At 38.9% G+C, this 27,250-nt stretch overlaps 1 protein-coding gene across 40 annotated transcripts in view; it reads left to right on the forward strand.

The window, feature by feature from the left end:
• The window catches only part of NRXN3 (neurexin 3), an 887,795-nt gene that overhangs the window by 375,916 nt on the left and 484,629 nt on the right, over nt 1-27,250 (forward strand). For 23 of the 40 annotated variants that reach the window (XR_014946731.1, XR_014946732.1, XR_014946734.1 and 20 more), the window contains 5 exons: nt 10,205-10,324; nt 16,083-16,464; nt 17,823-18,013; nt 18,869-19,042; nt 23,251-23,277. Coding sequence is in view for 31 of the 40 variants with exons in the window: in XM_085549250.1 (XP_085405376.1) it covers nt 10,205-10,324; nt 16,083-16,464; nt 17,823-18,013; nt 18,869-19,042; nt 23,251-23,277 (894 nt within the window). In the remaining 9 variants the exon portion in view is untranslated. The remainder of the gene's footprint in view (nt 1-10,204; nt 10,325-16,082; nt 16,465-17,822; nt 18,014-18,868; nt 19,043-23,250; nt 23,278-27,250) is intronic. The other 17 variants (XR_014946733.1, XR_014946736.1, XR_014946737.1 and 14 more) reach the window with 1 other exon arrangement.

Consider the following 27,250-nt stretch of genomic DNA (forward strand, 5'->3'; position numbering starts at 1 on the left):
AGGCCAATGTGCTCACTTAAGATATGCTTGGCTTACTAGTAAAATCTGAAAATGGAAGGTTTCCACTTGCAGATTTTGGTTGCTATTTGTGTTTGTCGTTTGTATGAATGTGGTGACCTAACTTTCAGAATGACTATTCTAAGTAGACTAATAAATACTGGCTAATACAATAGAGAATTTAAAAGCTGTTGGGCACTATAGACTGAAAGAAGTGGTAGACTTCAGTCAGCAGGTAAAACTGTGATAAGGGGAAAAAGACCAAACACTGAATTGTGTATGCAGTCTTTTGTAACTCTGCAGATGATTAATCTTGATGGTTTTGTTATAGTAGATGGATCTAACTATTATGGCATTCATTATGTTGTTAGAGGGAGGTTGATGATGGCTCATGTAATAGTCCTAGCAATTAGAAATTATTCCTTGACTCATTGGTAACACATTAGGCTCTTGAGTGCCACAGGGGATAGTATCTTAAATGAAAAATGTATGTCCTATGTATGTACCTTGGCCCTTGGTATTTGGATGAAGATGTATTTGTTAGCATAAGTATAGATTCATAGAATACTTAGAGTTGGAAGAGATCTTTAAAGGTCACCTAGTTCAACTCCTCTGCAATGAACAGGGACATCCATAGCTATATCAGGTTGCTCAGGGTGTGATCCAGCCTCAGATGGAAAGTGTACTGGGATGGGGCATCTGCCAACTTTTCTGTACCAGTGCCGTGCCACCCCCACTGTAAAAGACATTTTCCTTGCATCTAACCTGAATCTACCCTCTTTAAGCTTGAAGCCATTTCCCTTTGTTCTGTCATCACATAGTCTGCTAAAGAATCTGTCCCCCTTCTTTCCTGTAGCTCCCCTTTAGATCTTGAAAGGCTGCTATTGGGTCACCTTGGAGCATGCTCTTCTCCAGGCTGAACAGTTCCAGCTCTTTCAGCCTGTTGTAGTAGAAGAGGTGTTCTGTCCTGTGTGTTATTTTGGTGGCCTTACTCTGGACATGGCTCCAGCCGGTCTGTGTTTCTCCTGTACTGGGGACTCCACATCTGGATGCAGTACTGCAGGTGAGGCTTCACCATAGCAGAGTAGAGGGGCCAGATTGCCTCCCTCTTTCTGCTGTCCACACTTCTTTTGTTGCAGCCCAGGGTATGGTTGGCTTTTTGAGTTGTGATGGCACACTGCTATCTTAAATCCAGCTTTCCATCCACTACTATCCCCAGGTCTTTTTTGATAGGGCTATGCTCAATCCTTTCATCCCCAGCTTGTTTTGGTAATGAGGGTTGCCTTGACCCAGGTGCCAGACCTTGCATTTGGATTTATTGAGTCTCATGAAGTTCACGTGGGCCCACTGCTCAAGCCTGTCTAGGTCCCTCTGGGTGGCATCTAGTCCCTCTGATACGTTAAGTGTACCCCACAGTTTGGTTTTGTCAGCAAGCTTGCTGAGGGTGCACTCAACATCAATGACAATGACAGTGGGGAAGATATTAGAAAGTATTGGCCCCAGCACTGAACCTGTGGGACTCTGCTTGTTGCTGATCTTCATCCAGATATTTAGCCATTGACCACCGCTCTATGAACTTGATTGTGTAGCCAGTTCTTTGTCCTATGAGCAGTCCACTCATCAAATCCATATCTTTCCAATTTGGAGAGAATGATGTTATGAGATACTGGATCAAATGCCTTACTGAAGTACAGACAGATGCAATCAGTGGCTCTTACCTTGTCCATTGATGCAGTGACACCATCATAAGAGGTTGCTAGGTTGGTCAAGTAGGATTAGCCTTTGGGGAAGCCATGCTGGTACTCATGTATCACCTCCTTGTCTTCAAAGTGCCTTAGCATAGCTTCCAGGAGGACATGTTCTGTGATCTTTATTGGCACAGAGGTGAGACTAATAGATCAGTAGATCCCAAGATCATCCTTTTTGCCCTTCTTTAAAACTGGGTTTGATGTTGCCTTTTTTCGAGTCACCAGGGATTTCACCTGATTGTGTCCTAAATTATTATTATTATTTTTTTAATGTAATATTTGTGACTGGAGCTCCAGAAACCTTCTGACTCTACTGTCTGTTCCACTGTCAAGTGGATCTTTAGATGAAGGAACCACTTCCTTTGCCATTGCTTTTTGTGCTCTGAAAGAGGGGAACAAAGATGCTGTCCCACTGTTAAAGTAGTCTCTGATCTCTTGCTGAAATATTGGTATATATACTATCCCTGTGAAGCACCATACTGCTATTCATGTATTTTCCTCCATTTCAGCTGATTTGCATTGCTTTCTGATCTCACTTTTTACACTTAAATGAGAAGTAGATACAATTATACTTAAAAATAAAACAAGCAAAACAAATAAAGAAATAAGCAAGCACCCATCACCTTTCCCATAGCTTCCTTTCCCCCTCTCTTCCCCCCACCCCTCCATAAAAACCTTGATATGAATATCATGAGATAATTCCAGAATTTAAGTAACTCCTTCCAATGAAGTAATGACGGCCATTAGGCTTTGGGAGGGCTCACCAGATTGCTTTCCAGCTTTAGCACCTGCAGTCATTGATTAAGTCCAACAGAGCACTAATGTGGTTTGTGCACCTACACTGTTATTACTCCCCAGTAATGCAACAGAATTGTCTCTCCTTGATTATGCTGCACCTGGCTTTGGTGAGTGCTGCATCGCTGGAAAGCTAATAACATGTAAAACTGCCCGAAACTAGGATTTCTTTACCTCTTCATTACTGTTATGGTCTGTAAAAATCTGTGTGCAATTGTTGCTGTGGCAGTTGGCTTAAGATTATGTCCTATGGTAAAAATTTTGTGAAGCTTTGCATGCTCTGTGAGCTGTGGGTGGCAGACTGCATCCATTAAATTAATATCCCTGAAATGAATGGATTGCTATTAAGGAGGTGCATCAGGATTAAAACACTAAAGCTGTTTCACTCGTTGCTGGAATGTGATCATCTTCAAAGCAAAATGCATCAGTGCAGTGACACTGCAAGGCAGCACCCACCCTGCTGCCGGCTGCTCCTTGCTTCTCTGCTGCCTGCCCTGCACTAACAGAGTGTGTGAGCTCTGCTTTTCCTCAGTTCTATGTGTGCACATATTTCTGTAGGCAAATTGCAGATAAGTCTCAGTGTGGCAGCTTCAGAGTTCTTTATACCTAACCTGAAGCATTGGTTATTCTGATCTCTGAGTCACAAAAGCGTACTTCTGTTCCTGAAGTGTTTTATACTGCAGCCCAAGCTCAAAGCAAAGGTAATGCCAGTCTGACATGACTAACTTTGAAATTAATTTAATTAAGCTGTTATAAATATTAATTTTAAAAGCATTAATACTTGATTTAAAACAACAACAAAAAATAATATCCTTTTTTGACCTCCTCTCTGGTTGTGAATATAAATCACTTTCCTTATGAGTGGGATTAACTGCCCAGGGATAAGTTTCCTAGTAAGAATGGAAAACCATTTATTATTATTAAAATATTGACTGGAAAAAATGTATATATTTTTAACATTGAAAACATCTTGTGTTTAATGTTAGCTTTTAACAGGTAGATTGTTTTCTGAGTTGCAATAACATTTGCTTTGGAAGAACCAGAAAATGCTTACACTAAAATCATCATCTCCCATCAGTTTTCTGATTAGCAGAAATGTTTTTCTGATATTTCTTAAAATAAATAAATAATCTTTGGTAACCATAAGCAATAGCTCCATAATTTGTGGAAATATTAGAATTCAGAGATAATGAAATTGCAGCAAACAAGGAGAGTAGTCCACTGCCCTCAATGGAGAAAGAACAAGTGTAGCTTTTGCTATCTATATGACTGGTAACATGTATGTGACTGAATTGTCTCTTATTTTCTGTAAGCTATATTCATACTGAGTAAAAGACACAAAACAGAATTTATACAGTGTCTTGTTATAGAGTCATATGAACAAGCTTTGCTTGTGTTAAATGCTACTTGAATCCATGTTAAGTTCTAATACATCCATTAGCTATGATATCTATAAACGAAATTTATGGTCATCCATCATCCAATATGAGGTTACAGGGATTTGTAGCAAAAGCAAGGAAAATGTGTGTTTATATATCAATTTATACATATATACTAAGGGTGTGTTTATGTGGTAACTGCTTTTTAAAAAGTACATTGCATCCAAACAGTTAAAACCCAACTCAACTTTTTTTTTCCCATCGAGTTTCTAGGGAGACTCAGGTATGTTTCATGAATAAATAGTAGGGTGGTATAGCTAATTTTATCTAAATAATTTCATGCACTTGAATAGTTTGGCTGCTGGGAGAGGAATTCTCATTTGCTCTTGTGAAGCTGATCCTGTGGGTGTCTGTAGCTTTTGTATATGCGCTTCTTTTATTGCTGTGCAAATGTAAATAATTAAACTTTGTTCCTGGGTAGGCTGGTATAAACCATGTTCAGCTATATTAACTTCCCAATGAAGTTGATCTTTAAAGCTGTAAATAGAACTTCTCTATAAACCTTGCTTAAAAGCATTTCTTGAAGTGTATGTTTTGTTTAACATGATACAAGATGGTTCTGTTCCTTGAGGAAATGGAAAGGTTGGTACAGGTAAGGTTGCCCAGTGCTGATCTGTAGGGAAGTGAAATTGCTTATTTCTTGTTGGCAGCCTATATTTTCTTAAAAAGTGGGCTTCTAAAACCTGTATATGAGCAAAACAATTGTGTATGTATGTGAATGTGTTGATTTGAATGGGATATCTCCTTCGGTCTGCAGTGTACTCCTAGGGTTTGTGTTTGCCAGTTGTTTCCTAGCAATTAACAATGCTCCTGAGTTGTACAGTGAATCCCACTCAAGAAAAAGACGTACCTAAAACTCCTTGACCATACTACTGCTGCCCGAAAACACCAACAAAATTCACACTATTAATTGTGTTCATCTGAGACAAAAATGTTTTTAGGGTCTCTACAGCAGCTGACATTTATCCATGTGAACCATACATGTATTTAAACATTTACCCTGTCCTTTCGAGGAGGTCTTTTTGTCTCAAGAAGCCATGAAGTTGCGTGAACATTTAGCAGCCCCTTTGTCCTCCCATTCATTTATTCTGATTGCTTTTTGCCTTGCTTAAACATAACTCTAGTAATTTTGGATGAGTATCTTTGGGACTAGAATGTCTTCTGTCTGTCACTTGAAAAGATAATAGATTTAAAAAGATTTGAGTTTTGTGTGGTAGTGCCTACATATGAAATATCTGCTCCATTCCAAAACATTATGTAAAATCATTTCTGGTACATTGCTAAATACATATTCTAAAATATTAACATTATTTGTAGTTGAGAAACAGGTGGAAAATTTTGGTTTTGGTTAAGAGAAGGTAAAAGCATTACATCTTGATGTGGTGTTTTCAAGTGATATAATAATTGCTTAATGTTAATCTTGTAGAAGCTTTCCAGTTTTCTCCTTTGTTTCTATATAACATTCTTTTTCTGTGACGCAGTTGGAAAACTCTGCAGTTTAATTAGTCACATCTAAATATTCTTTAAAATTTTATCTAGATTAGTAGATTAGTTTCCTTTAAGCTTTTAGAGAATCTAACTTGTTTCCATGATTCATCCTCATGTTTCACAAGCCTGCGCACATGTTTTTCATGGTGAATCACATTTTGTTAGCACATCAGTGAAAACAACCTAAACACCTCTCCCCAGAGCAAGAGGAAAAAATGAATATAAATCCTTGCCTCAGGGTGCTGTTGGCATTCCTAAACCATGTATAAAATATGCAAAAATGTTTCCTGACAGTGAGCAAAGCTTAAATGGCAGCTGAGTATTTGAAATAAAAATAAGAAATAATAATAAAAAAAAGAGATAAATTTTTTTATTGTTACTGTTGGTCTTCTCTAAATAGTATTGTTTACCCCTGTAGAATTATTTGTTGTTGTAATTGTAATGAGGAAGTCTTTCTTATTCTCATCAGTCTGGCAGAGTCCTTTCTGGTTGTCTCTTCTGATATGTTTGACCTCATCTGTAGTGTAGGATAAGATGAGCAATAATGAAACTAGCCTTGTTTCATGAAGTCTGTTTTAATCATATAAAGGGATCAGATGATTACAGCCTACACTGAGGGCAAAGGCACACTCTTTGATCAACTGAGAGAAAACTGTGAGAGGATTAATCTTTTGCCTTTCACAGGAGGGAGTTTTTTATACTGTTAGCCACTTAGGGTGGGTAACAGTGATATTTTCAGAGCTATCGTTTTAAGTCTATCCCTCAGTCTAGTTGTTTGCTCTGAATGAGTGAGTTTTGGGGGGCCAGATGGAAAGCAACTTGCTATTTTCAAAATGCATGAATGGTTTCTATTTGCTCATACTCGTTGCATTTTTCTTCTTGACACTTATTATCAATTGGGACCAAGCTATTAACTAGCAGTAATGCACCTTTGACACAGAAATAAAGATTTGCACATCCTGGGCAAAGTGGATGGAGTTTTTCCATGTTTGAAAGTGTTTAATACTTATTTCATGTGATCTATATGCACATGAATATTAACTAGATTTCAAAGGATTCATAGGATCATGAGGAGGAGCTGCTGCAGCTGAGTCAATTAATCTTTGCTCAGGAAACTCAATCTGCTGCTAGACTAATTCTGTCAAAGAGTATGAGGACATGTGAGTTACTTCTTTCTCCTGATTAGATATGTTTGCCATTGCAGTGAAGGAGTACATACTAGCCTGCCTCATGTGAGTTTAAAAATGGGAGGTAATGATTGTTTGCTAAGAAGGCTGGAGGCATTTTCTAGATTCAGAAGAATCATACTCTGGTAACTTAATAAAGACATTGTGGAAGTAGAAATTCTGTGATTCTTTTTCCTGTTAAGTTGCACCTTACTTGTTCTCAATAAAAAATGAAATAAAATGCAAAAATTGCCTAACGTCCAGCTACCATCTCATCAAAAGTGCTATAAATAGTTTTGCCAAGCATCCAATTTCTGACAGTGTTATCTTGTTGTTTTGGTTCCTTGTCTTTTCTGATAAACAATACACACAGGGAAGATGTACATCTTTGACTTTATCTGACCGAGCACCCTTCTGCTTTGCTGCCTCCTATACTTGCATTACTGTAGATGAAGGGTGATATGCAAGACAGCTTGAAAGGTGGGAAAAAATAATCTTTTGTCAAAGCACTTTCTAGCAGCTTCTGTGTTTAGATGTAAGAACATATAAGTGCTTTACTGGGTATTTAGGGAGATAATTGGATCCCCACCACTTTGTGGCCCATTTCCTGGCATCTGCAACTATTGAATTAGGAATCTTCAAGTCTTCTTAAAAACTGGCCACATGTTTGTGTAATAACAGCACGTGTAGTCACCCTGCTCAGTGAGATGAGGTTTAGCATCCAGATGTAGCAATCACTTTATGCAGTTGCTGGCACTGCTTTGAGTTTAGTGGGATTTAATGCAGGGAGCAGCAATTCATTTGTGCTCTGTCAGTTGAAAAACTGGGACATGATTTCGCAAATTTTTGGGTCAACCCACTTGGTGCATAAATGTCTTCAAAGCATTTTTAAACAACAGTAAAATACTGTTTGTAAGCACTCCTTTGAATTTAGATATGACCGATGAATGCTCTCAAGCATTCTCATGTGTATGTAGTTTTTTTGTATGCATTATTGTTTGGGAAACTCCATGAAAAGAAGCCCATGTTTATTATTGAGTACGAAATGGAGGTTTATGCACAAAGTATTAGAAGCTCCTATTTAAATTTTTCTAGACTGATTAATATTAACTGACTGTTCAAGTCAGGGACCAGTAAACATGGAATTGTTTGCACTCTTAGTACTTTATTTTCAAATTCATTAGCACAAACTATTAACTAGATAGTAATCTCATTTGTAGGCAACCTTTTCTTTTGGAAAAAAGTTGGAAAGCTTACAACTTTCTATTTATTCATTTCTGAACTAATATACATTTTCTATGGATCTAGTTAGGTAACTTCTATAATTGTTCCAGTTTTCTTTTCAGAGTGTTACAGTGGATGTCAAGGTGGCAGTGATAAGCCAAACAAGCTCTTTTTGGTCAATTCACACTTTGTCAGGCTAGAATTGAAAAGCAGTCAGTCACCTTGACTGACTTGTCAGTCACTTGCTGACACATGCAGAACACAGTTGCATGCAGCAGGAAGCATGCAACTTCCTGCAACATGCAGGAAGCTCTGTATTATCTGGTCAGGTGGCATCTTAAAGAGACACTGGGAGGTCATTTGGACCTAAGATGTGGCTGTGTAAAACTATGATAACTGATTCAGTATGTTCTAAGGTATACATTAATTTTACAGGTCATCTATGAGCATCCTTTTTGTAGTACACACTATGGGGGAAAAATATATTCTCACTAATGTAAATCTAGCATAAATTTTTGAAACTATCAAATAGAGTTTTAAGTTGCCTACTTTAACAGAATGTAAGGTTTCTAGCTAAGATCTATCTGCCAGGATTACGTTCATGGTGTAGTGTGCCTTTGGCACAAAATGAGGAAACTGCAGGGGTTATGAGTTTCCTGTCAAAGAAGTATTTTCTGTAATTGCAGTATGACTTCCCAGCCTTTTAAATTGAGAACGACTTTTCATTTTTCAGATCACTGTAGAAAGACAGGGTTTTTTTTCCTCTTGCTCTGTGTTAAAATTGGATAGCAATAGGATTTATTTGAAAGGGAATCACTCTGCATTTTTATTCATGTGAACTGCATGATCTCACATTGAGAATGACACAGCATTCATTCTGTTGCTGTTTCTTCCTGAATGATTCCCCTAGCATGTTATGTCTTAGCTGCAAGCATTGCCCATATTTCCCCTTGAGAAGATGAAGTTATTGTAATGTTGCTGATTAGGTAGTATGCATACTCCGGACTGCCTGTTGTCCCTGGATATGGTTCCTACTCCTTTCCTACAGTTCTGTTTCACTGTATAATATGCTACTCTTACCTATTAGTGTGCACCACAACACAGGCCAGAGTGGGTGAATCCCCTTTGTGCAGAGCTTTGCTCCAAGATGTGTGCATTTCATTTTCTCAGTGAAGTCGGACTGTTTAGTAACCTGTCCCATTAAAATTGGTCAAAATAACTGAATTAAAAAATAATAATAATAAAAAAATATAAAAATCAATGATGGGAAATAACCTGCATATCTGACATTTAGTTTTACCAGTGCAGTAAGTTGAGTTATACTGGTTCTTGATGTCATCCCTGTCCTGTAGATCTTACTGTGTATAATATATCTTGCATTTGCTTGTTGGTTTCTTCTTTTGCCACCTTGAGCAGTGAGCCTAAACTTGATGAGCAAGAAGTTCTGCTGTCCTCATTCTGCATTTCTCTGATATACCTGTCAAAAACCTTAAGTACTGTACTGAAATGAGCACAGACACTTTTTTAATTTAGCACACACCATTCTTCACTTACCATTTGACATGAGTGAACTGTTCCAGTCATATAATCTGAACAATTAATGTTTTAAGTAATTGCCTGTCACCCGTGATGGGTGAGCAGCAAAACTAGACAAGTATGGGCAGCACAAATACTGTTTTTCCAGGAGCATTGCTTGCAAGGACAACTGTGGATATACTTTTTGGAGAGAAATGGGTTCCTCTTTCTTTACTGACACATAACTCAAGGCAAAGTAAGCACCCTGTGTAAGTACAGCCAGACTGCTCTGTGAAACAACCTTAGAGCAATCAGCCAGGTGGTGAGTGGCATTGATAGCCTTTCTGTAGTGTTTTTACTATTTTTTTTTTTTTTGAGTTAATTCTTTATTTTTGAGACTGAAAGACTGAAAACAGCCTGGTGTTTGATACTTAAGGGTTGGGAGGCCAGTGCAATTAACTCTGAAAAGAATCCCTTGTGACTAGTGTAAATCAAGGCTTTTAAGAGAAAAAAAAAATTGTAAATGGTTAATTCACTCTAGAGTTATTTCTGTCGTCAGCTCATTTTTCTAATACTGCAGTGCCCAGTACCTCTGGTAAAATTTGTGTGACCTCTGGGGAGGAAGACACTGCTCTGAGTAGAAATGTTTGTGACCCTGACTCCCTTTGAGCTGGGAAGGTGTACTTGCGGGGGTTGATTGCAGGCTATAATGCACCTACCCAGTCTCCTAGTCTGTATCGCACCAGGTTGATTTTGGTGACTTTTCCAATTGGGCAAATACTGAACTAAATTGAAGTCTGATCTTAACTGTCACATGTATCACCATTTGCAGGCAAGGGACCTGAAACTCTTTATGCGGGGCAGAAACTCAATGACAATGAGTGGCACACTGTTCGGGTAGTTCGACGTGGAAAGAGCCTCAAACTGATGGTGGATGATGATGTTGCTGAGGGTGAGTGCAATGTATAAGTAGTTTTGGTTGTTATATTTGTATCTCTTCTCTGCCTTTATTTCCATTCCCCCTGTCCTTGCGTCTCTCTTCTTTTTATCCTGATGCTTGTCACTTTCTGTGTACTTAATAGTGCTATGCTGAAAACTGTTGTTCAGCTCTGCGAGAAGAACTGTTCCCAGCCAGTTCCAGAAGGTTCTGAGTCAATAATCATATCTGAATTATGTGCTTAGGAGACAAATGAGCTTGCACATAGCCAAAAGCACAAAGGTGCTGAACATCAAATACTCTTGTGCCAGGCATAGATAGGCTCTTAGTACACCTCATTCCTGAGCTGCAAGCATGACAATTTCCTGTGCTGTGGAACGAAAGCTAAAACCTTCTAAAACTTGACTTTGAACAAACTTTTCCTGGATGGTGAAACCTGCATTTGATAGGTATGATGCCCTCAAAGATAAGGACGTTGAGGAGAGCTGGCTACTGTTCAAGGATGCCCTCCTGGCAGCACAAGAGGTCTCCATTCCCCTGATTAAGAAAGTGGGCAGGAGAGGTAGAAAACCGGCATGGCTCAGCAAGGACCTGCTAAGACAACTGAGGGTGAAGAAAGGGGTGTACAAGCTCTGGAAACAAGGCTGTGTCACCCGGGAAGAATACAGGGATGCCGTCCGAACTTGCAGATGTGGGATCAGGAAAGCCAAGGCGCAGGCAGAACTGAACTTGGCGAGGGATGTGAAAAACAACAAGAAAACCTTCTACAGGTACATTGGCCAGAAGAGACAGGCCAAAATGGGCGTGCCTACTCTGGTAAATTTAAAAGGAGAAATGGCTTCAACAGATGAAGAGAAAGCTGAGGTGCTGAATGAGTTCTTCACCTCGGTCTTCACTGGTGGCCAGGATTCTAGTCTTTTTCACGTCCCTAAGTCTTGCACCCCCATACCTCCATGTGGGGACCAAGGAGGTAAATCCCTCCCCACTGTAAGGGTAGAGCAAGTCCGAGAGTGCCTCCTTAGACTGAATGAGTATAAGTCTATGGGGCCAGATGGCGTGCATCCCAGGGTCCTGAAGGAGCTGGCTGAGGTGGTTGCTGAGCCGCTCTCCATCATATTTGAGAAGTCGTGGCTGTCAGGTGAGGTCCCGGATGATTGGAGGAAGGGTCACGTCACTCCCATTTACAAGAAGGGGAGCAGGGAGGACCCGGGTAACTACAGGCCGGTGAGTCTCACCTCTGTGCCTGGGAAGATTATGGAACAGATCCTCCTGGACAACATGCTTGATCACATAAAGAACAAGCATGTGATCCGAGACAGCCAGCATGGCTTCACCAGGGGAAGGTCATGCTTAACTAATCTTGTGGCCTTCTATGATGGAGTGACGGCGTTGGTGGATGAAGGGAAGGCGACCGATGTCATTTACCTGGACCTGAGCAAGGCCTTTGACATGGTCCCCCATCACATCCTCATCTCCAAATTGGAGGGAGGTGGATTTGATGGGTGGACAACTAGATGGATAAGCAATTGGTTGAAAGGCCGCAGACAGAGGGTGGTGGTCAATGGCTCTATGTCCAGGTGGAGGCCGGTAACGAGCGGCGTCCCTCAAGGGTCTGTCTTGGGACCGGTGCTCTTTAACATCTTTATTAATGACATCGATGAGGGAATTGAGTGCACCCTCAGCAAGTTTGCTGATGACACCAAGCTGAGTGGTGCAGTCGATACGGTGGAGGGAACAGATGCCATTCAGAGGGACCTTGACAGGCTGGAAAGCTGGGCTCGGGTGAACCTAATGAGGTTCAACACGGCAAAGTGCAAGGTTTTGCACTTGGGCCGGAAGAACCCCAGGCACCTGTACAGGCTGGGGGGAGTTGTCCTTGAGAGCAGCTCGGCTGAAAAAGACCTAGGGGTCCTGATAGATGAGAAACTTAACATGAGCCAGCAGTGCGCTCTGGCAGCCCGGAAAGCAAACGGGATCCTGGGCTCCATCAGGAGAGGGGTGGTCAGCAGGGATAGGGAGGTGATCATCCCTCTCTACTCTGCTCTTGTGAGGCCCCATCTGGAGTACTGTGTCCAGGTGTGGAGTCCTCAGTACAAAAAAGATATGGAGATTTTGGAAAGGGTCCAGAGGAGGGCCACAAAGATGATCAGGGGGCTGGAGCACCTCCCCTATGAGGACAGGCTGAGGGAGTTGGGTTTGTTCAGCCTGGAGAAGAGAAGGTTGCGAGGTGACCTCATTGCAGCCTTTCAATACCTGAAGGGAACTTACTCCCAGGAGGGGAGTAAACTCTTCGAAAGGGCTGATAATAGCAGGACTAGGGGAAATGGTTTTAAGTTGAAGGAGGGAAGATTTAGGTTGGATGTTAGGGGAAAGTTCTTTACTAGAAGGGTGGTTAGGTCCTGGAACAGGCTGCCCAGTGAGGTTGTGGATGCCCCGTCCTTGGAGGTGTTCAAGACCAGGTTGGACAGGGCCCTGGGCAACCTGATCTAGTAAATGTGTATGTTTGGTGGCCCTGCTAGGCAGGGGGGTTGGAACTACATGATCCTTGAGGTCCCTTCCAACCCGGGTAATTCTGTGATTCTGTGTGATTCTGTGATTCTGTGATAGAGAATGTGGACTTCTGTCTTTTCTGTTCTTTTTAAAATTCTTGTGCCCAAGGCTTAGAGCCAACAGGAAGAAAGGGCAAATAGAGCACTTTGCTCTCAGCTTTCAAGAGGTTAGGGAGTACCCTAACTCACCAGAATATTGCTCGTTTTAACACACAGAATGTGGCAGTCTTATGTTTTCTTTCTTGCATTCTCTGACGTTTTCAGACTTATGCTTCTTTTTGTAGAAATGGAGTTGAAGGGGAGGAGGAAAAGGTGTGTCTCAAGTTAGGAAATTTGCACAAAAATAACCAAACTACTGTACAGTGATCTCTTTTTCCATTGCAGAGCTTTAATGTAATATTTATGGTCTATTTCTCCACAGCTGCGAGAGACAGAAACCTTTTTCATTTTTTGAATAAGAATATAAAAATTCTCATGGCAGTGTACAACTGCAGAAACTGTGTTTTTAAGGAAAACACCAGCAGTATGAAGACTGACAGTAGGATGACAAAGAACATTAAGGCTAGTTGCAACATTGATAAGAGTATATTCGTTTACTTGTGACTGATGCTGTTCTGTTAAATGCTGAAGTTCTCTCTACAAGCTTCTACTCAGAAAGCAATGAGAAAGAACAGCTACTGTAAGATATATGTTTCTGGAGCTGCCTGTCTCTGCAAAAAGTTCTTAATTGCTGTGTGAATATAATTAATTGTAAGTAATGTGGCAATGAGATTGTCTGGTAGGCCAGGAGCAGGATTTTGAAATAAGCCCAAAGACAGGGGCTTGCAGGAAAATGACTTAGAGTCAGAGAAGAATATGAAAGATGAAATTGCATTCTTGTAGCAATTGGCAGAGACTTGATCAACACTAACCTGGAGGAAAATGAAATTTTATTCAATGGGATCTTTCTGAATTAGTGAAACATGCAGGTAAATGCATCCTCCTGCTTACTTTCGCATATTAGGAGAACAGTTACTCTGAATATGATTTTTTTATTTTTATTTTTTAGCAAGTACCATAAGGTGGCACTCTCTGCATTTGCAACTCAGTCCCCAGAAATGCCATCTGTTTTTCGTAGTCCATTTTTTGTGAAACTGAGTTTATAAAAAATGATACAATCCTATACTAAAATAGGATCTGCATATGTACATGAGTTACATAATTAAAGATGCATTGCTGCTAAAAATACCTATTAAAAGAAGATCACCACAATGAAGTCAAAATTAAAAACCAGAGTTAAGACTTTCCGTGCAATCTGCACTCCACATTCTGGGATGTATGATGTAGTCTTAAATGATGTGGTCACATAGATTTTTCCACTGGATTCATGCTGTCTTTAGGCATAGATCAGAAGTCTAAATTAGGCCCCCATTAAAAATAAGTAAACTAATTGATTGCCACCTTTCTTATTGCTTGTTTGGAACAATGCACACCGTTTAAATTTTGTTCTTAATATAGAGCTGTTGATTTTTTTTCCCCCTTGTGTATGCTACTCATCAATATGTTTATATAGAACTAAGAAGTTATATCTGGAATTATTCCTGTGTCTGTTCTATGAAGTGAGTCAGTCTTTTTTTTTTTTTTTTTTTAAAAAAAAACCTTTTACAGATTTCAAAGGCATCAAATTAAAGTTAGGTGTATTTTGTGCAATTTTGACATGATTTTTCAGTCATTTACGTGTATGACTATTCAGCAAGCCTGTAAATTGGGTTCTATTAGTGCATTTCTGCTATTGGGGGAATTACATAATTACATCCACACAATTAATGATCACCTGTGAAAAATGTGCCATGGACTTACTGGCTTCCTGCAGGTAGCTTAAGGCAGAGAGTCATCATCAGTTCTTCTGGACAGCATTTTGCTGCTTAATCTCTTCTACATTCTTCACCTCCCTTCTCACTGTAACTGATCTCTGAATATCGGTAGTAAATGATGTGAAAGTACAGCAGGCATATTCCTCTCCACAGCATCTTATTAGCACCTGAATTCCACAGCAGAGGCTGGAAATCTTTGTCTGCTACGACTTGAACTGACAAGCTGCTGAATGTGGTAGTAGTTAAAATACTCTGTACAGACCAGAATGAAGCAAACGAGAGGTGAACTCCAGGACTGACAGTTGATGAGACCAGAACATACCAGATTTTTCACTCCACGCTCCTTTACGAAAAGGCAGCTCTGTCCTGTAATATCATGCCCTTTCCAGCCTTTTGCTGAACTTCTCCTAACTATCTGTACTGCCATTGTTGTCCTGTTTTTCTTAAGCCACTCTCATTTTTCCCACTTTTACCTCTTCTAAAAGTCGGAGTTCACCTCTTCCATCCTCATTCACCCAATTCTCCCCTGTATTTGTGTTTCCTATCCCAGTGTATTCCAGCTTTCAAAGTCCTAGTTTTGTATATCCTGCTCTCAGTCAACTGCATGTTTGTAGCAGAATTTGAATAATGGATGTATGTTGAATGTGGAGAAAATAATTAGGCATGAGTAAATATTGATGAGGTAAATTGTTCCTGTTATATATTAAAGGCCTAATGACTGTGCAAAAAGAATGCTTGATCAGAAGGTTGGGGGGGCACCTTCCCTATGAAAACAGGCTGTAAGAGTTGGGATGCTTCAGCCTGGAGAAGAGAGAGCTCTAGGGGGACCTTAGAGTGGCCTTCCAGAAGGAGGCCTACAAGGAAAGCTGGGGAAGGACTTTTTATAAGGGCATGCAGCAACAGAATGAGGAGAAATTACTTTAAACTGGAAGAGGGTAGATTTAGACTAGATATTAGGAAGAAATTCTTTCTTTGTGAGGGTGATCAGGCACTGGCACAAGTTGCCCAGAGAGGTTTTATATACCCCCTCCTTGGAGGCATTCAAAGCCAGGCTGTGTTGGGCTTTGGGCAGGCTGGTCTAGTGGGGAGTGTCCCTGTCTATAGCAGGAAGGTTGGAACTGGATGATCTTGAAGGTCCTTTCCAATCCAAACCATTCTATGACTCTGTGACTTTCATGACCCTTCTGTCCTGTCCTAAACTCTTTGTCCAGGTTTTCAGAACTAGTACACTCAAGCAACTTCACAAGGACTGTCATTTGTTTTTTGTGTAGAATTAGTTTAGTAATGCTGTAAGTCAGGAAACTAGTGGGTGAGGGATTCCATATAACCTGTTACTGATGCCTAGGCTTTCTGCCTCTTCCTGTCTTTCAGGCACAATGGTTGGTGATCACACCCGTTTGGAGTTCCATAACATTGAGACGGGTATCATGACAGAGAAGCGTTACATTTCTGTCATCCCTTCTAGCTTTATTGGTCACCTTCAGAGCCTCATGTTCAATGGAATGCTCTACATTGATCTGTGCAAGAATGGTGATATTGACTATTGTGAGCTGAAGGCACGGTTTGGTCTCCGTAACATTATAGCTGACCCTGTGACATTCAAGACTAAGAGCAGCTACCTGAGTCTGGCCACCTTGCAGGCTTATACATCCATGCACCTCTTCTTTCAGTTCAAGACCACTTCAGCTGACGGTTTCATACTCTTTAACAGTGGTGATGGTAACGACTTCATCGCAGTTGAACTAGTCAAGGGGTAAGCGAGCATTCTGCTTTTTTTCTACCAGGGTTTCATTTGATAGATAAAGTTTAAAATCTTGCATAAGGAAATGAACCTCAGACTTCTCTGTTGTCTGAGCTGTATAACAAAGCAGTTGGATGAAAACACTGTAACTTAAGATTCCTGACTTTTACTGTTTACTGTTGACTTTCTCCCTGAGAATTAGGGAAAGGCGTATTTACAGTATGTGATAGAATAAAGTTTGAAGTCCTTCCAATTTGATTACGCCTACTTTATATATATATATATATATTGCTAGCCTTGTAGAAAATATGCTGAGGGCTCTGAGTTAGTTCCTTTTCTTTTTTGCTTTACTTCCCTGCAACTGACTTGTTGCATTTCTGCCATTTCCATTGAAGGAAAAAAAGATCTTTTGGGCTGCCAAATTTGTGTTCCTTCTAGTGATGCTCAAGAATAGTGAACTGAGCTTGCTCTTGAGCCAGTGTTTTCTTTTAAAAGGCCTATAGCTTTAAAAAAGGGAAAAAAAAAATGCATTTATTAGTTGTGTAAATGTTTGTCTTGTACTCATCTAGACACTGCAAACGTGAAGTCTGCAAACATGAATTCCACTAACATACTTGTCCTGTTTATTTTAATATAACTAAGGTTCAGTCCATTCTATTTTTAACTTTGCATGTGTTTCTGTAAGTGGGACATTGACTAATAATAAGTCAATTAAAAAAAAAAAAAAGTCTCGAGCTCCTATCTCTGTTGAGGTTTGAATTTTGCTGTCTTTATTTTCTGAAAAGAATATTTATTCTCAGTTGGATTTCAGTGTTTGAACTGTATAAACAATTCAGGATAACAGTCTCATGACTTCAAACTTTGTTAGTCTATATTTTTCCAAAAAGACTTGCTAATTGTTTTCCAACTGTTTGAATAAGCCTAGGGTCTCATGTGAATTTTAGTGCAATATTTTGAGTGAGTTTTCCCAATTAAGTTTTTAAGAGGGTTATTCAGAACTCAAAATCTGGGGAATATGTGCCCTAAATAAGTATGTCTAGCATTCCTCTCCACTACATCAACTGATCTGAACAATTTTGAAATAATTACAAGCACAGACAGAAGTTTTTGTGGGTATGAAAGAACACTGTAAAAAAGGGGAGTATTATATTATTACAATTGTATTACTTCACGTGTCATCTCTCAAAATATAAACCCTTACATCAGGTGGAAAAGAAAGAACTGTACCTCCCCAAATCAGGGGACTAAATTTTGGCTAATTTGATTTTTCTAATCCAGAGATACTTTATTTCATGACTTGTATGTTTTATTTTATCATCTTATCAGTGCTGGAGTTGTTTAATTTTAACTAGTACTTGTCATGTTTACAGCTATATACACTATGTGTTTGACCTTGGGAATGGACCCAATGTTATTAAAGGCAACAGTGACCGTCCTCTTAATGACAACCAGTGGCACAACGTTGTCATCACCAGAGATAACAGTAACACGCACAGTCTAAAGGTGGACACTAAGATGGTCACTCAAGTTATCAATGGTGCCAAAAATCTGGATCTTAAAGGTAAATTCTACAAGAATGACGTATCCCCACCCCTCTCTTTATTTTGGCAGGGCTTAACCTGTAAGCTTGAAGACATTATGGGTTTCAGGACAGAAAATCTGGAATATTCTGTTTGTTTTTTTTTTTCTTCCAAATTCCTTTTTTTTCTTTCTCTGTTTGGTGGTTTCCATAACAGGATAAATAGTTGTATAGTTCTTGATGTTTCTTATTCTTTGGAAATTGATGGTCAGTGTGAGGGTTTTCCCTTGATGAAGTACAGTTAACTTTCTGTTTGTTAGGAACAGAGGAAGAAGTACCACTGTGCACAGCATGTCTTGCATTGACGGGTGATAGATGATAAAACAGGATGCACTGATGATTGGAGGGGAGGGTGGGATGTGTACAGAATTTGTTAAAAACTGTTGGAAACCCATGGTTGTGGTATACAGGTTGCTAGTGTTGTTGAAGGGAAAGCACATGAGCAAAGTCAGTGAGCAGGCTATACCCAGTTCATTTGGATGAAGTTAGGGCTATGCAAGTGAGATACATACCTAATTACTAAAGTCTTACATGAAAATAACATGACATAAAACACGGAGTTGCGTGAGGGCTCCCAGCGAGAATAAAGAGTAAAGAGAAAGCAAAGAATATTGCTTTAGGTTAGGATAAGATTTGGTTGTAGTTGGATGCAGTTCGTGGACACCAGCATGTATGCATATTAAATAGCCAGAAATGACTTCTGGGCCTTTACTGTATTCTACTTTTCTTTTAACCTTTCCTAAGTAGATGTTCGGCTCACTAATGTTGGGAGTAGTGGAAAGCCAATTTAAAAGTTATGTAACTTTCTTCTTGTATGTTTACCGTTTTCTCCTGCAGGTGATCTCTACATTGCTGGTCTAGCTCAAGGCATGTACAGCAACCTCCCAAAGCTAGTGGCCTCACGTGATGGATTTCAGGGCTGTCTAGCATCTGTGGACTTGAATGGGCGTCTGCCTGATCTAATCAATGATGCTCTGCACCGCAGTGGGCAGATTGAACGTGGATGTGAAGGTATGATTTCAAAGCAGTTCCCCTCTCACATAGTCTTCTTTACTTTGCTGCCTTCTGTGTATCTTTTTGTCTTCTTTATTGTCTGTTTCATCAGTTTGCTTTTTTCAAGGAATCCTTTGCTACAATCCATTTGTGTTTCCACGCATTTGTGTTTCCATGGGGAGACTATGAGTCTTTTCATCAGAAACTTTTATCTTGTCTATTTAATCCCTTATGAAGTGGAAAAAACTAGAGGATAAACATTTTATTAGGAGAGATTTATAGTTTACTTGTTTAAGATGTGTCTCCCTAACTGGTCTTCACAGACAGGGCTTTACCAAATGAACTTACTTTTATTTCCTTACTATGTCAAGATTTCAGGTTACCTCATAATGATATATTGACACTTTTCAAGATTGTCCCTTCCTAGGTCTCAAAGTGCCATCTTAGAGCCATCTGGGAGTACTCGAGAAACACCAAATTGGCATTGCAATTCAATCTAATCTCTTAGTTGTTTATATGCCTTCTGCTTGGCTGGAAACTCCTGTGCTTTGACCCTGCTGCCATACTCCCACAATAATACTGTAGTTCATGAGAATTTTGTGTCCTGTTACAAGAGCACGCTCAGTGGCAACTCCCATTTCACAGTATTGATAAGTTCGGCTCTGCTTTATGCTGTTCTTCTTTCTGCTGCCTTTAAGTGTTAACCACACTGTTCCTTGTGGAAGTGAGCTTAGTATAACAGAACTTGTGGCTTTGCCCATTTGTAGCTGAGCTACATTGCTAAAAGAAGAAATTTATCTCTTCTGTGCTGTTACTTCTGAGGTTTGAGGGGGAAAAACAAAATCCATTTGGGGTTTTTGAAAATGTCTTTTCCGATTAACTTCAGTGCGCTGAAAGCTCCTCTTTTAATATTAGTGATTTCTGGTAATTCTTCTATTTAAAACTAGCTTAATTGGTTGGCTGTATAGCCAGTAGCCTTTCTCCTTCAAGGACTTTTCATTAGATGAATCTGTTGTTCTGTGTGCATTTCCAGATCAGAATGTTGATGCTTTCCCAGAAGATTTGACACTGTTATGAGACCTATTAGACTTCCTTCTTGTACACAGTGCAGTTCTTTAGTGTCCTGTTATCCAGTGCTACTTAATGTCAGTGAATGATCATGCAAGGTGGCACTTATTTTGTCTACATACCTATCTAGTAGCTGCCTAAACATGGAGATTGTTTCCCTTCTCTTCTAAAGCACTTGAATGAGATTCAAGTTGGAGGCAGCTATAAACCTAAAAAGTAGATAAAGAGGTGAATATGGCACCCCTGCTTTTTTTTTACTGAATCATCTGTGCTCAGTACCAAGGGAAGTGATGGAAAGGAAACCATTTTCTTTGCCAGTACTTTTAGGATTTGCTACAGTAATAATAATTAAAATGTTACCAGACAACTGTTTCATTTAATTTCTGAATTGCAGCATTCTCCATATCTTCATCTCATCACATGCCTGTTCTAACAATTTCCATTTGTGGCAGGCATGCACTATGAGTGATGCTGGAGAGCCTGAGATAAAAGATTTCTGCACTGTGGAGTGTAGGCTAGAGTTGGCAAATGGAGGAAGTTATTCCAGATGATCTTACAGCCTTCCCAAAAAGTAAATCAGCTCAAACTTGATGTCATCTCTTCCTTGTTTCACAATTCCTAAAATCAGTTTCTTTTGCTGTGTGTCTCATTTCCTGCTCTTAGTAGTAAGTGAATGGATGAACCTGAATTTATTCCATCCTGAAAAGTCAAGGCTAAGTGACCTAGTGCTTTTTCATCACTGTTCCTGATAGAAATTAAGTTGATGTATGAAACTCCACAGAAGAATGAATGTTACCCTAGCTGTTAGAGGGTATCCCTTGCAGTTGAGGTGGTTTTCCTTTTCTGTGCTCATTTCCCATTTGTTCTATGTTTTCCTTTCCATTATTTGTACATCTTTGTGTTGCTTACTACAGGCTCTGGAGGTATCTGAAATTCTAAATTATTTCCCTCTTTTTCCACATAAAAGAAAGCCAAAGGCATCTAACAACAGTGGTTAAAGAACATTCATTTACTTTTTACAAAGCAGTTTCCTCTGTGTTTTAGAAATGTGTCTTCTTCCTTTCCTCACCTGTTCCACTGAAAACAGCGTCTAACAAAGGAGATTTATTATTCTTGAACCAGATGGTGATTTTGCTCCAGATGTTTTGGGACTTTTGTCCTTATTTAATCTTCTTCCAAATCCTGCAGTAAAATAATAATCTTGTGTTACTTTCCTTGAAATATTGTAGTTAACCTTTGGAATTCACTAGTGTGTGAGAAGCATGAATGACACAGGCTGGATAATCAGAAGCACATTTTGCGTCACAAGCAGTGTGCAGAAAAAAAGAAAATCTAATCTCATGCTTAAAATCTCACAGCAAGATAATGTCAAAAAGGATTTTACCTCTCATCTACTTAGTAGTGGAAACTTTCAATCTGGTGGTACTTCATTTTTCTCTGTAGAGTTGGAGTTCATCCATTTAGGAGAGGAGCATTTGTTTACTCCATGATAGCTTGACAGTTTTATTCTTTATGATTTTGTATTACATTGTTACTTTGTTATTGGAATTAGGGAATAAACGTAAGCTTTGTTCCTGCTTAACTACAAAGGAGTAAGTGGGCAGGTGGGAAAGGTGCTTTTTTGTTACTCACAAATTGCTCTCAGACTACATGTCTATGAAGATGTATAGAGAAGTGGGAGAAAACTTCCCAGTTCATACCTGGGAAGCACATAAAATTTGCATCTGTGCATGCCAGTTCAAGTTTGAGTTTTAAATGTAAAATGAGAAAATAAAAGTGAGAGCTACCGATCTCTCTTCAGTATCAGCAATTAATATTAGAACTTTATGAGAACAGGGTGTTACAAAGGGGTGAGTGTGTACTTCTTAAATATTGATCTTTTGAATGGTGAGAGGTCAGTATGTTGGTGTTTCGTTGTTCCCATTGTGATGTATAATAAAAATGTGTTACCTTCATTGGCAAGGGATTCAGGATTTGCTGCCTGTACTCCCGTCTTTGTCCTCATACTTCTTCCATGCTGAAAAAAAAAACCACAAAAACAAACCAAAATAGCTTAGAATCAAGGTACTAGAAACCAAAAATCTACGTGACTTTCTCATAAAATGGACTCTCCATTTGCAGAAAAATAAGAATTAAAAAAAGGTCTGTGCCAAATGAAAGACTATGGTGGTATTATTTTGTTCTGCTTTACTTTTTTTATATTTTGCAATTTTCAGCAAGTTTATATTTGATCTCCATTAAGTCTTGTTAGCTTCATTGCTCTCTTTTGTTATGGTTTTGCTACCGATAACTGTCATGGTTAGATCATGTTCACCTGTAGGAAGAAATGAGCTTACACTGCTGTTACATCTGTTGGCATCTCTGATGCCAAAGATTGCATGGGTTTGAAGCCTATGGAGCTGTCTCCTTACCTAATGATGCAGGCTTTCTTAAAAGCATGTTGAAATCCACGAGCATAAAACAGCTTTTGAGAGGAAATCTTTCTTGTTGTTTTTTTTATTTTTATTTTTTTATTTTTTTACTGTTACTTTTCATACTCTGTTAAGTTCAGTTCTGGGACTGAACTGAGGTTGTCTTCTTCCAGAAGTATCAATCCGCTCTGGCTTTCTGGCAGTGAATCCACTTTGTCCAAAGAGCCAAGACAATCTGTGCTCTTATGACAGACAGCAGATTTATGTTCATTCTTGAGTCTGGGTGTAGAAACAAAATAAAAATATTTCTGACTTGTCCTGAAAGTCAAGTAGATTTTTTGCATAAATGGTTTCTAAGTATTTCTCAAATGAAGCAAAATCTCAAAGTGTCAGTAGATGCAGAAGAATTGATGTTAAAAAATGTGATATTTTTCTTTTCCTATTCTGTAAATTATGTTACCTTGTGTGTGTATTAAATGCATTTCCTCCCTCTTGTGTTGTTTTATTTGTTGCTTGTTTTTTGCTTTTGTTACAGTGGTGATGTGTAGAGGTAGCCATGTCCTTCCATGTCCTTGCTGCTTATGTTGCCCTTCCTGCATGTATTGATTATGCGCATTGTTTGTGATGGTGTTGTACTAATTACTTTTATTTAAAGTGATGGCACCCTGATTTATCTATCTTTATACTAACCTGTTGTTTGTTGTTTTTGCTTTTTCTGTTTGTTTGTTTTTGTTTTTGCTAACAAAGTTGAGTTGACCAAAGCTGACCTGCAAGGTAGAGAAGGTTCTTCTTCCCCATTACTGGTTTGGACTGAAAGATGCTTTTATGTAATGTTTGGTGCCTTTTTGCTGCATACAGTCACACCTCTAAGATTAGAGGAGAAAGGTGATCTAATACCTCTGGAGGTGACATATGGGTTGAAGAAGGACATGAAGATGTTATTTGTTGACCTGAGAGGTTTGACTGTATCAGTCTCTGTGAACATCTGTAAGAGCACAGTTTGATTTCCTGAAAAGGTTGATGATCGTTCAGGTAAAAAGCAGTTGTGTATTTTCAGATACAGAAGATCATCAAAGCTGTAGAAGGTAGAAGAGACAACTTTACTAACAATTCTTAGGAGTGAGACTAGACCATGAAAGCTAGTTTTGTAACTTAGAATGTGGAAGGAAAAAAAAAAACTAACCAAAACAAACAAAGTTTGGGAAAACCCCCCAAACAACAACAAACCCCACGGAGATATCTTCATGGAATTTAAGTTACAAAATAATATATTAACTAGATATTCCATTATTAGTTTGGTGTCATTTTACAAGCCATTACTGATCAAACATGAGTACTGGCTGAAGTGATCATGCCTGATTAGCAAGTACTTTTATACATGCCTTCTTTAGCACTGCTTCAAGGTCATTCTTACAACTTTCTACTAGATATCTTCTTTATAAAAAATTTATATCTTTATAAAAAATTAGAAACTAGGGCTCCTTCATGATATTCATCTATGCATGAAATTTTTACTGATTTATTATTATTATCAGTTAAAAGAGAGAAATCGGTGACATTGGAGGCTGCCAAAATGCTGTTTATGTGGATAGTGTTAAAATACCAAGGCAATACAAGTGAAAACCATTAAAAGGACAAATAATAGCTTCAGTAGAAAAGGGCGGATAACTGGGAGGAGAACAGCAAAATCTCTTGGAGAGGCCAGATAGCAGTTGAGAACATACTACTTTAATCACAGAAAAGATGAGGTGCTGTCAGGAAACCAGTTTGAAGGCTAATTCTTAGAAGATACATAAGGAAGGAAGGATTAACAGTACTGTTACATACAAATGCCGTAGATCCTTAGAAGTAAGGGACGAAACCTGCTTGTTAGAAATTTATAGTGTTTTGATCCTACAGCTTCTAGAGACATATCTTCTAGGGTGTTGAAATTCTATCCCTTTAAACTTGACAGTGAAAGTAGACTTCCCAGCTTTTCTAGGGACTACACTATAGCTAATTAATTTGTTCTTAAATGTTGTGGAAGCTTAAAATGTTCCTTCTTTTCAGTGGAAAAGGAATATTTTAATTTAGGTGTAAGGGTATGATGGGCTTTCCACACTCCCTCTGGTCAACAGGCCTGAAGCTGCAGATGGCATCTGTTCTGATGTCGGCTTAATCACTATGAAATTTTGCAACTAAGCCACGCGTTTATTCTAAGGTTTTGTTGTGAAAGAAAATGTATAGTTTTTTGGTGTTTTTTTTTTTTTTTTTGTCACAACAAAACTCCATAAACTTCTTAACTTCTTTTCTATTTAGTATGCTTATTTTGAAGATGTGGCAGTGTTGCTGTTCTGATCTAATGAATTAGATGCAATTTTCCATGTAAAATATTCTTGTACTATATTCCAGGAGTTGATAGGTAGCAATTATCTTTGTTCCAGAATATTGTCTGTTATTTTTTTGCATACTTTATAGTTTTCTATGACTCAGTAGAAAAGGCAAAAAAGTAAGTAAAATTGGGGGAAAAAAGGAAATTTTAAAGAGTAATTGGTTTGTCAGTGTGCACATATTAATAGGCAGTGGCACGCTCTTACCCAACAGGTAAAAATATTGACAGTCTGAGATCATTTTAGTTTTTGGTTGCATGTGAAACTTTGAATCTGAATGATTTGGTAGTCTAAAGGAAGGTAGAAATTAGTGTGATGTGTTGTGTGCTGTGCATGTGGAGCATCTGACTGTGGCCACTCTTTGTCTGGCATCTTTGCCTTGATCCCAGCTGTAAAAGATTGAAGTACTCTGTATTACAGAAGTTGGGGATTTGGAGAGTATTAGGTGCTGCTTATAGGAGATTTCTGAAGTTTATATAAATAAGTGGAAAAGTATGAGGTTTGGAAGAATATAAAAGGTGCATGGGCTGGGACTAGTATAAGGAGAAACATCATCCTGGAAGTATGCTGGGGAGTAACTAGTTCTAGGACTGAGATATTCTGTGCCATTCATTCAAAAATGGCAGGGAATTTGGGGATTGGGTTAAACATCAGTGACTACTGGGTCTCTCTGACAATGATTATTGTGATCTTTTCCTTATCTGTCTCTCAGACTTCTGAACACATGCCTGGGAGTTTTTGCTCAAGTTTTGATTTCCAGTGATGTAGATGCAACATGAAGAAGAGATCTGGGAGCCAAACAGATTTGGTTTTTTGTTTTTGTTTTCTAGGAGCCCTAAGAGCCTAAAGGCTCGTTGCAGCTGCTGAGATTCATTCTTGCTTGATTTCATTTTGGTATAGAGTCCTTAATTGTGTAAGAATATCTTCATTTCAGATTAAGAGACCTGATCATATTTACATCTAGGGGGAAATGTTTCTTTTGAGTACATAATGTGGATTATTGCCTTTTCAGGAAACCAACCTTTGCTAAATAATCTTGGCTATTTTGGAACACAAAACCCACCAGACCATGAGACCTGGTAGCACAACTTCTGCACTGCTTTAATTTGCAGTGGCAAAAACTGTGTTTCCAATTGACTGTACTTTTCTTCTTCACATACAGCACTTTCAGTCTTTCCTTTTGTCTTTTATTTTCTATGCTTGAATGTTGTTTACTTCCCGGTTATATATATCATATGTTCCAGGCATAGTTCCTTTTATGCAGTTGACTTTTTGTTGTGTGTGGTGTTGTTTTTTATTTTTTCCCATCCTTTACCAGTGTAATGGAATTATCTAGATCTGTCTGTGCCTGTGACAGGAGAACAGCAGGCCCACTGGCCCAAAAAGGGAAAGGGAAAGTGGGAAGGGTAGAGAGATGGGAGCTGGGCCTAAAAACGGAACAACGGCAATGATCTAAGGAGGAAAGTAGATTTACTAAATATATCAGAATGCAGGATAACTCATTATAATACAATATAATTGTAATTGAGGCTAATATATCAAATAAAATGAGAGAGTGTCCGAAACTAAAGGCCTTCCTTACTCTGAATTGAAGTTGAAATGGCTGGAGAGCACACCTACACACTGCCAGGCAGTGGGAGAGTGAGTCCCATGACTCACTTTATCTTTCTCCTTTAGCTTTATCTTTCTCCTAAATGTAAAGTCCTCTGGGGTGTGTAGTTATTCTCTTCTGAGAGCCAGGTGGAAAATTGATGGTTCATGGAAGCAGGGCATTAACTCTTTAACTCCTAGTGTTTTACACAATGTTATGATATGGAATACCAATATCAAAAATCATAAAACCATGACAACCAGCATATGTATGAGCACTTTTTTCAAGACTTTCTAAGTTGCTTAGAGAGTGACAGTAGGGGACTGCAAGATAAGCAGGTATCAAGTTTGGCCATTAATTCTTTCTTCTGTCATCATAGGGTAAATGTGCTTTCATTTCACCTACTTATTTGTTATCCCATTTAAGTTCCCATTGAAAGTTTTGGACCAGCTACATTCTTGGAAAAGGAGGACAGGGCATCAAATAAGTGGAGAGTTCAGGTTTGCTTGAGGCATTATGTGAAAGGCTGTATTTTCTGAGAACTGTACAATTTTGGCTTTTAAGTTATTTCTGACAGTGTATAACATAAATGTGGAACCTACCAGATGCCTAAACTTTTTTAGGTGATGAAAGAAATAGTGAGTTCTTAGCAAAATCAGAAACTGAAAGAGCTTGAAGAGATGACTTTGCCATCTTTGAAAATTGCTGTAATTTTCAATTTTCTCTGGTTCTAGTCTGCTAAGTTAAAATCACTTTGATATATTCCTGTGTTTTATTACCCGTGATT

The sequence above is a fragment of the Coturnix japonica genome, chromosome 5 (genome assembly GCF_054131305.1).
Source record: "Coturnix japonica strain WE chromosome 5, WE-NBRP24, whole genome shotgun sequence".
NCBI lineage: Eukaryota > Metazoa > Chordata > Aves > Galliformes > Phasianidae > Coturnix > Coturnix japonica.